The sequence below is a fragment of the Macaca nemestrina genome, chromosome 3 (assembly GCF_043159975.1).
Source record: "Macaca nemestrina isolate mMacNem1 chromosome 3, mMacNem.hap1, whole genome shotgun sequence".
NCBI lineage: Eukaryota > Metazoa > Chordata > Mammalia > Primates > Cercopithecidae > Macaca > Macaca nemestrina.
In genome coordinates this window covers 172,309,928-172,326,626 of record NC_092127.1, presented here as the reverse complement: position 1 = coordinate 172,326,626, position 16,699 = coordinate 172,309,928, and the positions used below count along the sequence as shown (strand labels likewise).

At 37.4% G+C, this 16,699-nt stretch overlaps 1 protein-coding gene across 2 annotated transcripts in view; it reads left to right on the top strand.

Moving 5' to 3' along the window:
* LOC105487830 (zinc finger CCHC-type containing 4) overlaps window positions 1-16,699 on the top strand; it is a 56,745-nt gene that overhangs the window by 28,786 nt on the left and 11,260 nt on the right. For both annotated transcript variants that reach the window (XM_011751455.3, XM_011751456.3), the window contains 3 exons: window positions 3,097-3,169; window positions 7,049-7,199; window positions 9,124-9,224. In XM_011751455.3, the coding sequence (XP_011749757.2) occupies window positions 3,097-3,169; window positions 7,049-7,199; window positions 9,124-9,224 (325 nt within the window). The remainder of the gene's footprint in view (window positions 1-3,096; window positions 3,170-7,048; window positions 7,200-9,123; window positions 9,225-16,699) is intronic.

Here is a 16,699-nt window from a genome sequence, read left to right as displayed (position 1 = left end):
GGGGATATCACAGCTCAGTTTTTTTGATAACGTAGTCTGTTACTGAGTCAGTTCTATAGAAAGTTAACACTAAAGAGAGAGCTGGTTTATTGAAACACATAAGTTGCTGGAATTCTCTGAGGCTGTTACCTGTATTTTCAGCATGGCGGAGTGTGTGGTTGGATTTCTCATAAAGACCACAGTTAAATCAGAAAAAAAATTCTGCGTAGTATAGAGTGACAATGAGTAGTTTTTTGGCACTTTGACTTTGGTTTCTTGGTGCCTTACAACAGGTTTATCCAAGGTTGGAGAACTGCCTCAAACTCCAGTGTTCTCTATAGATGTGCTATAAATATGTTTTTTAGGGGGTAGAAGATACGAAGTTCACATTTGCTAAGATGGATTTCTATATGCTCTAATTTTAGCATGAAAGATGTGAAACTCTATTTGGCAAACTATTATCCAAATAAAGTTATGTCAAAAAATGAATTTCTTAGGTTCATTTCATGAACTAATTTTATTCAGCTCTTGATTACATTTCCTGTGTGTAGAGCATGTTTCACACTTGGTAACTGACTCTCATTTAAAGAGAATGAATGGCCAAATGAATGTCCTTTTGAGCATTTTTCAAGTGCATGCATTTCTGATTGGTTTTGTTTGCGTTATTCAATGGAGAGAATAATTCTTTGTGGCCAATTTCATTTTAAGAGGGCAAAGTTGAGTGATTTTTCATAATTTAAAATATGAATAATTATGCTCTCAAATTATGTATTTGATGGAAACTTAGAACTGAAATCTTTGCTTTTCTTTCTCTCTGCCTCTGCATACTGCTGCCCAGAATGTTTTGGACAGGTGTGCTGTGCTGAATTTCATGTAAATCAAATTTTCTTTTTTTAATTTTTAAAACTGACTATTGTATCTTTGTGAAGGAATGAAAATAATATGGATTAAGTTAAAAAGGGATTGTATTTTCCTTTGGTCATACTCATAAAGCAGGGCAAGAGAGAAGAAAACCCTCAAATGATACCATGTTTACACATGGCTGTACTAGTACTAATACACTCTTTTTTAAAGGCAGTTATGTGAGATTTAGTTAAATAGGAAGACATATTTGTTTAATGGTCATTTGACATTGCCTACAGTCAATTTTTGGAATGTTCATTAGGTTACAGTATATAGTTTAAATATTTTCCAGTTATCTAAACCTTTTATTTCTTCAGCGCAAATTTATATTTTAGGAAATGTGCTAACAGTGTCTTAAATGACATTAAAGGATATTACACCGAGAATGGTTGGCAGCTCTTTGTCCATCTCCACAGAACAAGAAGAAAGAGGCTTGGATTATTTTTGGTGAACATAAACATAATTTCTTAATATTAGGGGCATTAAGGCATAAATATTTACAGCTGACAATTATTAACATAACAGTAACAGTACTTAACATTTTAGTACATGCTATGTAGCTGGCATTGTATTAAGTACTTTACATACATTATCTCATTGTTATCCAGTCCTATGTGGTAGAAATTATTACTTTTACCATTTTATGGATGAAGACACTGAGGCTCAGAAAGGTTAAATAACTTACTAAGGATACCCAGTCAGTAAGCGAGAGACACACAGTTTGAAACCAGACCATCCGACTATGGAGCCTGTGCTGTTAGCCACAGTTAATGGGAAGAGGATAAACAAGTGCTGCCCTTACATTAAATACTCACCATGGGCGACCGATCAGTTACAGACAGTAATGGATAACTGAGTAGAAACACAAGCAAAGAAGTTGCCAGTATCATGATTCGGTTCAAGAAGTCGTAGTAAGGAAGGATGTGTCTCAGATTTTTTTCAGTTTTTTCACCAGGTTACAAATTCCCAAGAAGGACGATGTGATTCATATGTAAATTATGTGTAATAAAATAGTTGAAGTTCAAAATCCTATTGAGATAACAAAGAGGTTTCTATATTGTATGGAAAACTGAGAAATCAGCAACACAGACATTAAGACCTGGATACATAAATGGGGAAAACATATGGACAGACAGTACAAATACAGTTAAGAAATATAGAAAGTTCCGCCGTGTAAGTAATCAAATGCAGATTTAAGTCATAATGTGATATGAGTTTTTCCTAGTAAATTAGCGGGAATTTATAAAATGTTAATACCCAAAGGTGGTACTCTCATTCACTGCCAGTGGCTTTTTAAAATACTGTGTTAGCAAAACAAAATAATTCTATCAGTAAATAAATATTCCTCTTTCCTCACACTAATTTAGTAAATATGAAATCCATATGCTTTTCCTATTATATTGAAAAGCATATTTTATTAAGCTAGCCTGCATTAGACAAAAAAAAATTTGTAATTTGTATTATCTTTTTTTTTTTTTTTTTTTTTGAGACATGGTCTGGCTGTAGCGCCCAGGCTGAAGTACAGTGGTGTGATCTTGGCTCGCTGCAGCCTCCGCCTCCTGGGCTCAAGCCATCCTCCCACCTCAGCCTCCCTAGTAGCTGGGACCGCAGGCATGCATCACCATGCCTGGCTGATTTTTGTATTTTTTGTAGAGATGGGCTTTTGCCATGTTGCCCAGGCTGGTTTCAAATTCATTAGCTCAAGCAGTCTGCCTGCCTCAGCCTCCCAAAGTGCTGGAATTACAGGTGTGAGCCACTGTGCCTGGTCTGTATTAAATACTTAAAAAAAATCACCTACAGAAGAAAATAAATGAACAGCTGTTGAGCAGAAATGTTGATTTAGTATTCTCCTTAAAATTATTAACCATGAGAGATGTATCTTACTTGCCAACCCATTGCAAGCTTAAATTGCATAATCATCTGTCAGTAACCTCATTGTTTATGTATAACCTCCTGGTACATAGGAACATGTGTGTTTTATATATGTGTATTCTGTAGTTTTACTACTGGTTAAACATGGGAAAATCATTTATGTTTGTTATTTGTTCACTGTTAAAAATTACCTGAAATTTTTGGAAATTATTCTTTATTTCAAAAAACTAAAGAATGATGAAATTTTTAAAATAAAGGTGTGATTTTTAGTTTTAAAATTTAGCTTATATTTGTTTACTCTATCGCTGTGACTGGGCAAATAACTCTGTAATTATTTTACAGGTATTCACAGTTTTATATGGAAGATAGCTTTTGCCATTATAATATGTTTAACCATCATTTCTTTGATGGAAAGGTAAGAGTTGTGACCATTTATCTCATTGTTCTCTTATTGTGGAATAACAGATTTCAGAGTGCCTCCCTTGTTCTTTTGCTAAATTCCCTCAAGGTCAAATTGTGACTGTTCTACTATTTACTGGTATTTATTTTTGTTCTTTCACTGTTTATTGAGCACCTAGAGGTGATTTTATTATTCCCTTGTTAAGACTTCTCACTACTTTTTGGATGAAGGCCCATATTCTTAGAAGGCTCTGTGTGATCTGACCCCGATTTCCACTCTAGCCTCCCCTCTCCCTGTTTCCCCTTTGCTGTCTGTGCTCAGGGAACAGGGCTTGCATCTGGAACTGGTCAGACGCCTTTGCACCACAGGGAAGGCCCGTGCTGTTCCTGCTGGTTTCTGCTGTCTTTTGCCTTGATAACTTCCACTCATGTTTTAGAACTTTGTTCCAAATCACTTCTTCCAGCCTTCCCCGACCCCCACTCCCCAGAGGGTCACGTTCTCCTTTGTAGACTTACCACACTGTAATTAAATGCATGTGTCAGGGCTGGGAGTGTACGGAAAATCTCTATTCCTTCCTCTCACTTTTTCTGCGAACCTCAAACTGCTCTAAAAACTAAAAGATCTTTAAAAATAAAAAAGGACAGCAGCTTAAAAAAAGCTTCTTTCAATATGAGGCTAATAATGTCACAGAATAAACAGCGTAGTTGAGCTGATACATTTAGTTTGAGCTCTGTGTCAGGCCTATTATAAAATAAAATCTGTAACCAACCAAGTAATCACACTTGCCAGGACGCTGGCCAAAAATATTGTGAAATTATCAAGACACTTTGAAGCATACCCATAAATATATGCATATATATCAATTTTGTAAAAATTGTGAACCATGCTTACTATGTATTGTGCTTTGAGATATTAACTAATGATAGGAGGATGAAAACCAAGCAAGACTTTATAAAAGTCAGCATTCAGGAAATGAAAACAAATGTTAAATTGTTGGTTGGGATTGAAAAATGAGTCCCCTGATTTAGTAAGTATAGCACTCCTTCCATTTGAATCAATTTAGCATTGGGATATATATTAATATTTTTCAGCTGTGAAGCCATTAAAGCAAGGTATTGAAATAAACAGCAGTTATAATTAGATGTATTTCAGCTGTTTCCCAAAGCGTTTATATGGTTGGTAATCACTAAGAATTGAGAACTGTTGAGGTGAATGTGAAGGCAGGTGGGAATTGAAAGTCACTTGCCAGTGGATGATGAGGGACTTCTCAGCTGGGACAGTGGCAGTGAGAAAAGGAGAAGAAAGAACTGGGTTGTCTAGGCATTCACAGAGGCAGTGAGAAGACTGTACTGAGGGAGAAGTCCAAGCTGACTTGGTGGAATGGCCTGGATTTGTATTTTTTCATCTAAACAGAGGGAAGTGAAGTTTGGAAAGGTTGAGTCTGTGGGGCTGGTAGGATATTGATGTGGCGGTATCCAGCCTACTTGAAACCACAGGACCTTGACGTCAGGTGAGGTCAGGGCTGTGTCGTAGTAAATGAGGAAGTAATCGAGTTTGAATCACTGCTTGATGCTACACTAGTGAGTTAGGATTTTCTTGTTGTTTGTCTGTTTTAATACCATACTATGGTTTTGCTTTTTATTTTGAACCATAAATACAAAATAAGGATAAAATTAAATACCTAAAGGTTGGCTAGCAATTTTTTATTTTTTTAAAGGGTAACAGGTAATTAGGGTTTTTCTTCGAAACTCTTTGTAGCTTATAGGAAGTGTACAGCATTACCTTATAAGTTTCTACAATAATGGTTGGAAGAAGCTGCCAAGATTGAGCTCCACTTTATCTTCCCTGAAGAAAAGAGTCGTCCAGCTCAGGCTTTTCTTACTCTATATTTCAGCAGCAGCCTCTAAATAGCACTGCAGCTATAGAGATTGATCTGCAGAAACCCATTGTTTTAATGATTTTACTATCTGCCTTTTTTCTACCTACTCCCGGAGTCAAGTTTTTCACTAGAGATTTACCATCCACTAATCAATCACTAAGTATTTAAGTGTCCGCTCAGTGCCTGTGAGGCTGTCCAGGGTGCTTAGGAGAATAGAAGACTCTGCTAGTACACCTCAGCATTTTACAGTCCACTAGATTCAAAAGTGGGAGTTCCCCACATAGGATTTCTCATCGCAAATCATATAGTATTTAAAAAATGTCATCGGCCTTAATGGCAAAGTCAGTTAAAGTATGTAGAGAGGATGGCTAATTAAAGTACCGGGCACTTTTTAAATGATAACTGAGATAAAGAGTCAAATTACTGTGAACATTGATGGTGTAAGCAAGTATCTATTTCCTGTAGAAGATCAACATTAAGATAATCAGCAACTCGTGTTGGGCTATGATGCCATTGATTCTTACCTGGAAAAAAAATCCTTTAAAAATATTTTTAAAGTTAGGTTAGGAGCTAGACATCATTTACTTGTGTAATTTCTCTTTTCTACTTTTAACTCTAAGGAGTTTGAAGATTTCAATATCATCATCTGTGCTTTCAGTCCTTGTTCTTGTAAGCAGGTTAAGGAAGTGCCAGACAGCACTTGAAAAATGATTAACCTTCTTGACAAGTCATCCTCTGCTATAGGAGTTCCAGTAGGAAATTAATGAAGACTCTCCTAGGGAAAAAGGTTTTCCTCTTATCAGTGGGGTCTTCTAAATTGATTTAGCAGTAGAACAAAATATATTTTATTATAAAGTACATATAGGCTTATTAAAGTTTAAAATGCCATTAAATTTTAAAATCTCATGCCATTTTGTATACTGTGTTGACTTATTTTTGTAGATGAGTACAGTCAGCTCTCCCCATTTGTGGGTTCTGCATCTGTGGATTCAACAAACTGCAGATCAAAAATATTTAGGAAAAAAAAAGAGGGTGGTGGTGACTGTACTGAGCATGTACACTTTTTTCTTGTCATTATTCCCTAAACCATAGAGTCTAAGAACTGTTTATATGTCATTTACATTGTATTAGGTTATATAAGTAATCTAGAGATGATTAAAACTATATAGGAGGATGTGCATAGGTTAAGTACAATACTACAATATTTTATATCAGGGACTCCAGCACCTGCAGATTTTGGTATATGCGGGTGTCCTGGAACCAATCCCTCAGGGATACCAAGGGGACTGTACTTGAAAGCTACTTGCAAGTCAGTTGACTGGAGATACTGTTATATGGTATCTCTTAATAACTTCACCCATAGCAAAAACCGTGAAATATCCCTGTTAATGTTTACTTTGCAATTACTAAAAAAGCTTAAATTAACCTTTGGGAAAATGTGTTAATAGCATGGTTTCATGGACCAGATGTGCTTTGTCATTTGTGAACTTTCCTTTTTTATTTACTTGCAGTGCATGTTCAAATATGTCTGCCTGATACTCAAAAACATGTGCATATTTAACTGGTAATTTGTAGCTGTTATTAAACGAACTCATGGCATTGGACAAGCCAGATAGGAAAACAATGTCTTCTTCGTCTTTGTGTCCCTAGTGCTTAGCACCATCCCGGCTTGTTGAATTGAATTTAACATTTTAGATGGTTTTCATGAGTAATGAGTTTCTTTTAGGACACTAAATTTAGCCTTTTAATTTAACCATTTGAAATGTGTAGTCTTCTGATAGTGCTGGTGTTTGAATTTGCAATTTTAAAAACCTGCTTATCAAGGAACCCAAAGATAAAATCTTTTGGGGGCAAAGAGAGACTCCAGAATGTCACTGAGGGATGCTGCGGTGGCAAGATGACTCCGTGAAGTTTCCAGTATTAAGAGTGAGACTGAGTCTAATGCATTCTCCTCCAAGTAGGATGAAGTGCCTCTCTCTAGTCCTAATTTAGAAATGAATTTTTATTTGTTCCAGACTGCCCTTGAAGTCTGCAGAGCATTTTTACAGGAAGATAAAGGCGAAGGAATCATTATGGTGACGGATCCTCCGTTTGGTGGCTTGGTTGAACCTTTGGCTATTACATTCAGGAAGTTAATTGCTATGTGGAAAGAAGGTCAAAGTCAAGGTGTCTAATTTATTACTGCAAAGTAAACATGTATCTATGTATCTACTTCCTGTCAAATATTAGCTGAGCTCAGTGAATCAGAGCACTGATAGAATATACATGTCTTGAGTTCCCTTTTTAAAAACAGGTTTATTTGATGTTGCAGCAAACTTCATTATCATGATATACTTTGTATTATTCTAATCATGTGGATTTTTTTTAATGGCTTATAGGAAAAATACTATGTTTTTGATGGGGATAATGGGACATTATGCAGAACAGCAGTGAACTGCTGTCATTCATTCAGTAAATATTTACTTAGTAGCCACTGTGTGCCAGGCACTGTTTAGGTACTGGGAATAGATTTTTGAACAAAGCTGACACATACCTCTGCCCTGTGGACCATACATTCCCTGTTCCTGAAGCCTGGCCCAGAACACTAAGAAGGCACTCAGCCTGAGGTCCAGGGCTCTACACTTTGCCAGGATATGAGTTTGGAGGTTAGACATCCCATAGACTGATTGTGGTTATCAGTACCCAGATTCCCAGCCCTAGAGGTGGTCTAGTGGCTGGGGGTTATTATTCAGTTTAAAGTGACTTAGGGCTTCAAAGTATTTTATAAAATTATCTAATTAGTTGGTATATTCATTTTTTAGAAATATTTTCTAGCTCGCAAGTTGATAAATTTGTTAAGAGTGTCAGGAATTTTGTGATCATGCTTCTCCACTAATAGTGCTTTGGGAGACAGAATGCAAATGAAATATAAAATGTGACTGATATTGTTAAGTATTTCACTTATTTGCTGTTTTTAAGTCCACTAATTAGAGTAGATAAAGTCAGTGTCATTGGGGAAGCAATAAAGAGCTTTGTGGGCTTGAATTCCTGTTCTGCCACTTATTAGCTGCGTTGGACTTGATAGCTTATGGCTTCAGTTTCCCTATCTGTAAAATGGGATAATATCTAATTCTAGGGATTATTGTAAGGAGACAGTAAATAGAAAATACTTATTATAGCTTAGTGTAAGCACTATGATTAGGCTTGCCTCTGAATTATGACTTTTCAGCCTGTTGGAGTTTTAGCTGTAATAGTGCTGTAATAAGTACTAGCCTATACTAGGTGCTTTGTAAGTAACAGCTGTGTTCCGTCTCTCACAAACACTAATTTTGGTAAAACTGTTTTTAAGAATCTTCCGTGATGCAGGCCGGGCGCGGTGGCTCAAGCCTGTAATCCCAGCACTTTGGGAGGCCGAGGTGGGCGGATCACAAGGTCAGGAGATCGAGACCACAGTGAAACCCCGTCTCTACTAAAAATACAAAAAATTAGCCGGGCACGGTGGCGGGCGCCTGTAGTCCCAGCTACTCGGGAGGCTGAGGCAGGAGAATGGCGGGAACCCGGGAGGCGGAGCTTGCAGTGAGCCGAGATCGCGCCACTGCACTCCAGCCTGGGCAACAGCGTGAGACTCCGTCTCAAAAAAAAAAAAAAAAAAATAAGAATCTTCCGTGATGCAGTCAAGGTTGATTCATCCCTGAAAACTAAGATAAAGAGTTGTGGCAGAGCTGGAATTCACACCCAAGGCCTACTTACTGCCTTCTAGTCCAGAGGTCCTTCCACTACGTCATGACTGCCTTTGTGCCTCAAAAGTGACACTCCTTTTCTATTTTCAACTTTTTAGGTAACATCTTTGCCTTACCTAGACAATAGAAATATACATATGGGTTACTTTTACATACTCTTAATAGCTATATTTCAATATAAAGGAATATTTCCACTGACCTTTGGGAATAGTCAGGTTTGAAATGGCACTCTGGTAAACATTCTTTGTTTTTGTATGAGATTTCAATGTGTTGAATCATTGCAATTTCTCATGCTAGCAGAAGTTTTTCTATTGTAACCTTCTATTTTTTCTTTAATTTACTATTATTTTTCCCTTCTTGTGATCCATTAGATGACAGTCACAAAGAACTACCCATTTTCTGGATTTTCCCCTATTTTTTTGAATCCCGAATTTGTCAGTTTTTTCCAAGCTTCCGGATGCTGGATTACCAGGTAGAGTACCGATTCTGTTTTCTCGCATGGTTGGGGAATGGAGATTCTACTTAAATAGGTATAAGACTATTCATTGATTTTAGTAAATTAAAATACAATGAGCTGTATTAAACACTAAAATTATACCATATGTAGCTCAGTCCAGTGGTTCCTAAATGTCTGTAATCCCTAGAGTGCATGTTGAAAATACAGATTGAGTACCAAAATAAACCCACTAAATCAAAATTAGAGGACAAAGCCCCAAGAAAAAATATCTCACCAAGCTCCTTGGGTGATTCTCAGTGTGCTGGGTTTTAGAGCGGCTGATTTAATCTTTCATCATCACTAGGAGATTTTGCAGCCCCCCAGGTTCATCATTATGAATGTTGGTTTCCTCTGTTCAGAGGGTAGAGAAAAGTAAATCACCTTTCTAGTTGGTGAAATGCCATGCATACTTTACTGCGTCACTCTTGGGATGTCAGGAGTGTCGGAGAAGGCAGAGATGGTTCTGTGTGAATGTGTTGATTCTGGGAAGAAGCTACTGGAGTGAGTAGACCTCCTCCTTCACAGCGATGCCTGTGGAATTTTCCCCATGCCTGAAATGAGAATGAGGCTTGTGTCCACAGTAGCTCCACCTGGCCTTTTAAGTTCATTCTGCTTTAAACTCCACTTCCCTGTAATTTTTTCCCTTGTGTTTGAAGTTAACCCTGTTGTTGCCATCACCATGTACGGTCTTCAGGCAGGTACTGCTTCCTTTTTTTTTTTTTTTTTTTTTGAGACAGAGTCTCACTCTGTCACCCAGGCTGGAGTGTAGTGGTGCAACCTCGTCTCACTGCAACCTCTGCCTCCCAGGTTCAAGTGATTCTTCTGCCTTAGCCTCCTGAGTAGCTGGGACTATAGGCATGTGCCAACATGCCCACCTAATTTTTTTTCCCTGTATTTTTAGTAGAGACAGGGTTTTGCCATGTTGGCCAGGCTGGTCTTGAACTCATGGCCTCAAGTGATCTGCCCGCCTCAGCCTCTTAAAGTGCTGGATTACAGGCATGAGCCATTGCACCCAGCCTGCTTCCTCTTTTTGTAAGAGTTTTCTATTTGAGTTTTCTGAATAATCGACTAGCCTCTGATTAAGGCAGAGTTTTAGCCGTAAATGTCTTCACTTGCTGTTGCAAGCTGGCACTTGGTTCTAATCTTTCTAATCTTGAAGGTATATACCATTATGAAAATTATTTTAAAATTCTGAAAGAAACTGTTACCAAAAATGAGGGTAAAAGACTCTACCTGTGATTCCTCCCAAACAGCAGACACTATACTTTCAAAGTGTTCACTTTTAATCTTTTTTTAAAAGTACTTTTTACAGGTTTGTAATCATAGAAGGCAATTTTGAATTCTGCTTTCTTCACTATGTCTTATAAGTATACATTTTTAAACATAGCTACCCAATCTTTATGCTTTAATAACTAAATTATTTCATATGCAGGCTATTTATTATTCCCTACTTTTTGGACTATAGGTTGTTTTTACCTTTTAAGGTACTATAAATAACACTGCTATAAACACCTTTTATGCATATAGTTTTTTCATGTTTTATATAACTTGCTTAAAATAGATTTCCAAAACTGAGATTACTTTATCAAATATAATGGATTTTTTTTTATGGCTATTAAGTAGTATTAACAGGTTTTGTTCTAAAAGTGTGTAGCACAAGCTATTTTAAACTTGACTTCTTGAGCTCTGCTTTGGGCAAAATTTATATCGTAAGTTTTCTCAGAGCTCATTTAACTCCTTTTTGGGGCATCAGGTTTCCTGTTTCTTGTCTGAGGGATGCTTCTAATATAGACATTTGCAATGCAGAGATAGCCGACATATTCTAAAAATATTAACTGTGTAAACAGGTCCTAGTTTTCAGCAGCACTACTGCCTTTGGCAATGGATAATTATCTAGTGCAATGTTTGGCACACAGTAGGTGCCATGTGTATGTCAAATGGATAATTGAGTGAAAAGGCATGAACCCTAGAGTCAAAAAGGATCTGAGTTTTAATCCTGGTGCTGGCACTTACTTAACCCCGCTGAAGCTTATCTTACCTGTTAAATGAGTATGGCAATAATATAGCTATCTCTTAAGGTCTTAAGGATTTTATGAAATAATGCATGGAAAGGCTTAGCCCTGTCCTTAACACACAGCAAGTATTAAGTTTAGGTTCTTGCTGTCGGCATTGTCATCACCATCAGTGTCATTGTCATCATTCAGATAGTCCCAAGGTAGGGGTAAAACTCTTCCTCAGGTCCTTTTTTGATACATCTGAGAGATTAAAACTGCATAATTGTATAAGTTGGTGAAAAAGTAATTTTGCCATTAAAAAAAAAAAAATGGCCAAAACCGCAATTACTTTTGCACTAACCTAATAATTCGTGCCCTTAGAAAACTGTTGCATCCATATTTAGAGAGGAGTTTGTTTGTTTGTTTTTCCCCCACTATGGACAAGAGTTTGAAATGGTGAGAGGGCAAAAGAAGACAGATCCAGAATACAGCAGATGAGAGAGGCAACTTTGGAGTAACTGTCACTTGTTAGGCAGTCTGTGTTACTAGGACAGAGCTTTTGGAAATATTAGGGTTCTGGTTTTGAGAAATAGTTGCAAGGTCCAAGTGTGGACAATAATTATATACTTCAGTGTATTGATGAAGAAAGGTTCTGATTAGGTCATATGTGTCTGACAGGCTAAAAAGCAGTCTTCTCAATAAAAAGAAAGCCAACCTTTGGAAAGAAAAATGAGAATAAAATCTAAAACAAAGCAAATTTGTTTTTCCTGATTCCTGCTAAAGGGAAGAACAGTACTGTGATTACATGCTCATGTTGGAGAAACTGATTTTGCCATATCTCCTCATGTATTTATAAACATTATTTGATGTATGTTCTTGGACAATTTTTCTATTTTTTGAAAATTTCTCTAGACCTATTACTCCTTTCTGAACATTTTGCTTTCCTCTTTTTCTTTTGTTACTTTAACTTCATTAAATTTTTTTTGTTGTTGTTTTTTGTTTTTGAGATGGAGTCTTGCTCTGTCGCCCAGGCTGGAGTGCAGTGGCACGATCTCGGCTCACTGCAAGCTCCGCCTCCCGGGTTCTCGCCATTCTCCTGCCTCAGCCTCCCGAGTAGCTGGGACTACAGGCACCCGCCACCACGCCTGGCTAATTTTTTTTTTTTTTTTTTTTTTTTAGTAGAGACGGGGTTTCACCATGTTAGCCAGGATGGTCTTGATCTCCTGACCTTGTGATCTGCCCGCCTCGGCCTCCCAAAGTGCTGGGATTACAGGCATGAGGAAAAAAAATTCTTTTAAATAGAGATGGGGGGTCTCTGTATGTTGCCCAGGCTGGTCTCGAACTTCTGGGCTCAAGCAATCCTCTCACCTCAGCCTCCCAAAGTGATGGGATTACAGGTGTGAGCCACCATGCCTGGCCTAACTTCATTTTGTGGTACTTTTTTTTCTTTTATATTAGCCTTCATTGAATGAAAACTTTGAGTCCCCTCTCCTCCTTCACAGATCTTTTCCCATAGACCTTGATTAGGCCTTTTTTTTTTTTTTTTTGCCGGGGGGGACATCACCTGAGATGATTATAAGCCCTCAAACCACAATGCAGTAAAAATCCCCAAATCACGAAATCTATTTTTTTGGAAATACTTCCCAGGTAAGAGGAAGGCAGAAATGCTGCAAATCTTCATAAAACATAAATTATGTAGACTCTTCAGTGGTCAAACACTTGATGAATACGGAATAAAACAGTCATCCAAGACCTAGAAAACCAAGAGTTCTATTAACAACAGATTAGAAAGGAAGGATGTGATGATGAAGGGAAACTCTGATTTCGAGTCAGAAGTCTGAGTCCTGGCACTGCCTTTTAGAGGCTACTTAATCTTGGGAGAAGTCACTTTATCTCTCTAGGTTCTGTTTCCCTGCCTATAAAATAAAATGATTGAACTAGAAAAGAGATGGCAGGTAAGTTTCTCTTTTGGTACTAAGCCTGATAAATTGTTAGTGATTTTCTGGAGAATTTGTTGAGAATACCAGGTTCAGTAGCAAAGAGTAATGTGATTAGTGGTGTCTGCCATGGGGGTGGGGTTAGGGAGTGGTGGTGTTCATGTCCTGAATTTAATGTGTCTGAATTAGATGATCTCACCTCCTTTCCACCTGGGACATTCTGTTCTCTCTTGTCTGTACTTAATATGGGACACTTGTCTGGGGTGTTAAAAGTATAGCTCTTTGCTTTTGTCAAAGCTTTCCTTTTTTAAACATCAGCCTGTTAGGACACTGTGTTTTTCAAGATTAGTTTCACAGTCAGAAATGAAGATATTTTGGCAGCAATTTCTGGAAAATTATTGCAAATTAAAAGATGGCTACCAAAAGTCCTAAAATTTAATCTATAATAAACATAAAACATGTAGTGGGTTTGAAGTAAAAAGGGGTATAAGATGTTCACATGTTACTTTTAAATAAGAGGTTATGGGATATGGGGATTACGATAGACTTTACTGCTGTGGTAGAAGCTGGTTGCTGGAGCAGAAGAAGGTACTGGGGACCTTTTGTGTGTGCTGAAATCCAGTAGAAGACAATCCTTAGGGAGTTACGGAAATGCAAGTACTCTGTCTTATTTAATCTTTCTTTCCTGACCTGATACCTGGAACATAGTAGGCACAAAATAAATGTTGACTTCGATGTCTTGGTCTCCATTTAACTAGTTTCAGTCTCATGTTACAGAAGACATTTGCGTATAGATAAAATTAAAAATTAGGAATTGCAGAGATTTTGTGCTTTCCCTCATTTCTATACAGTACTTCATCACATTAATCAGTTCCATGAGAGAAATTTTCTATTTGAAAATGCCTCTCATCATCATTGTGAGTGAAATGTCAGGGATAATGATGGGAAAATGGTGTATCAGCTCTACTACTAGTGATAGGCAATTTGCAAAATTGTGTTTGCTTTACAGCACTTCCATAGGAGGTTTATTTGTGTGGCTGAAGCTATGAAATATGGATGTATGTTAGAGGTACATTAATTTACTCTAGCAGCATGCATTTTACATACCATATGTTTATAGTTAATTAGCACAACAAACCCGCATTTAAAAATAATAATAATCTCAATTAGGTTATGCAAAATCAAGCAATCAACCACCTTCCTGACACATACATTCTCTGACTCCTTGGGTAACCATAAAGAAATTGTTCTTTTTTTTCCCTCTCTTCCATCTGCTATCTAGTATGTTACATAGAATATTCCATGTAGTAGAAATCTTTCTAAAATATTATTCTCCAACATTTGAAAAGCTTAATATGAATCTCTTGGGAAGAATTTTTTTCTTATGACACTCATAAATGTTCAAAATATCTTTGTTGGTTTAATAAGGTACCATATATTTATTGAGTACACAGAGGAGTGCATTAGGGGAAACATTATGAATTTAAATGATTTTAAAAGAAAATGACTTACGGTACTATTTTAAGGTGATTTTTTAGTAAAATCTATTTTTGTACCCTAGCCTCTAATAGATAACATATATTCATAGAATTTTCAAAGTTGGAAAGAAACAGAGGTAACCTAGGCTGACTTCCCAACGTAATAATCCTCTCCACTAAATTCATGACCAGCCGTCATCCAGCTTCACTTGAATGCTTCCAGTGAGCAGAGGCCTACAGCCTTAGAAGGCAATGCAATTTATTTAATAGCTTTAATCGTTAGAAAATTTTCTCATATGAAGATAAAATATGCTCCCCATTAACTTCCAACCATTGGTCCTAGTTCTATTCTCTGAAGCAATAAAGGATAAGTCCAATTTCTATTCCATATGACACCCCTTCAGTTATAGAATAGCTATCAGATCCTCCCAGTCATCTCTTTCCTGGATACACATCCCCAATTTGTTAAGCTATAAATTCTGTTCATTCCCATTATTTTTCAAAGAAATGAACTAGTTTTATCAACGTCTCTCTTGAAATGTAGTGACTGAACGCGGGGCTTCAAATGTGATCTGACCTGAAAGTTTCCTTGTTGTGGTACTGTACTTCCAAATAGGCCAACTGTGAGTCCGTGCCAGCTTTTACAGTTTATGCTGGACTGCAGACTCACCATAGACAGCCAGAAACCCTTAAGGGCTTTTCCACACTGTCCCTTGGGTCTCCTCATCCTGTGCTACAGTGTACTTAGTTTTTCCCACTGCTGAAGCTTAGCCTTAAACTAGACAGAGCTGGAGAACAAGCCTAGGAATCTCCCCTTAAAGGCCTCTCTTTCCCTTGCCCTCAATTTCTTACATTTTTGTGATTCACTTATTAAATAGCTAGCTTACAAGCCAGTTGTAAGTTCTTTTGTATTCTTGTTTATAATAGAAACAATTCAGTACATAACTTATATGAATGTCAGGCTTACCTGTACTAACTTCATAAAAAAACCTCATGGTATTCTCGTGGATAATCTAAAGCAGTGGTTCTTAAACTTTAGTATGCCAGGAGGACTTGATAAAACACAGATTGCCAGGCCCTACTCCCAAAGTTTCTGATTTATTAGGCCCTAGGTAAGGTGAGAATTTGCATTCCTAATGAGATCCCAGCTGACACTGATATTGCTGATCCAGACACCACTTTGAGAGCTACTGATGTAAAGAAAGATGGATTTAATGACCAGGTGGATTCATAGCAGTCTTAAAACCAAATTGAGAATGCTTGTGGATAATAGGTTGCAGGAGGAGACTGAAGCAAGAGGCTAATAGAAGTCATGCTTATTCACTTCGATTTGCTTTCAAGATAATCTGCTGAAACTAAAAGTTGAGTTAGGGACCTTGAGGAGAGAGGTACCTATTTGAAATAGTCACTGTGGGGAGAACAACTATAATTGTGAGCCTGTGTCTTCATCTCCATTTTTCTGCCTTATGCCAGGCCTCGAACAAGTGTTTTACAAACATTATCTCATTTAACCTTCACAGCAACTTTAAGTACCGGTACCCTCTTCTTACGTAAGATGACACAGAGCAAATTTCACACACAAAATGGGAAGCCCTGACCAAATGAGCACACATTTTCAAAGGCTGAATTTTTTAATGCCAAAAGCTAAGTTCTTGAATACATGATAGATTTTCTCATAAAGTCTGTTGTATTAGATAAAAGCTTAGAGTTGTTCCTTTAATACTAGACAGTGTAAATTTGTCATAACAGATCTTTTTAATAATGAAATTTTACTGCTACAGAAGCTGTTGGTTTGTAAGTAAACTCTTGCTCTTAAGAATTTCTTGTTAAATACTATAAGGGAGATGGTTGTGCTTTAGTCAGGAGTAGACCAAGGCAGCTTTCCAGTGCAGCATGACTCAGCGGGTTTGGAGCGCAGGTGCACAACTCTGCACGTTATGTAACCACACTGCAGGTGTATTAGGTGATCACTCATGTGAGCTCGTGCTTGGCCTGGAGCCACTATTGTCTGTAAAAGGTATAATTAACCTGCTAACGCTGTA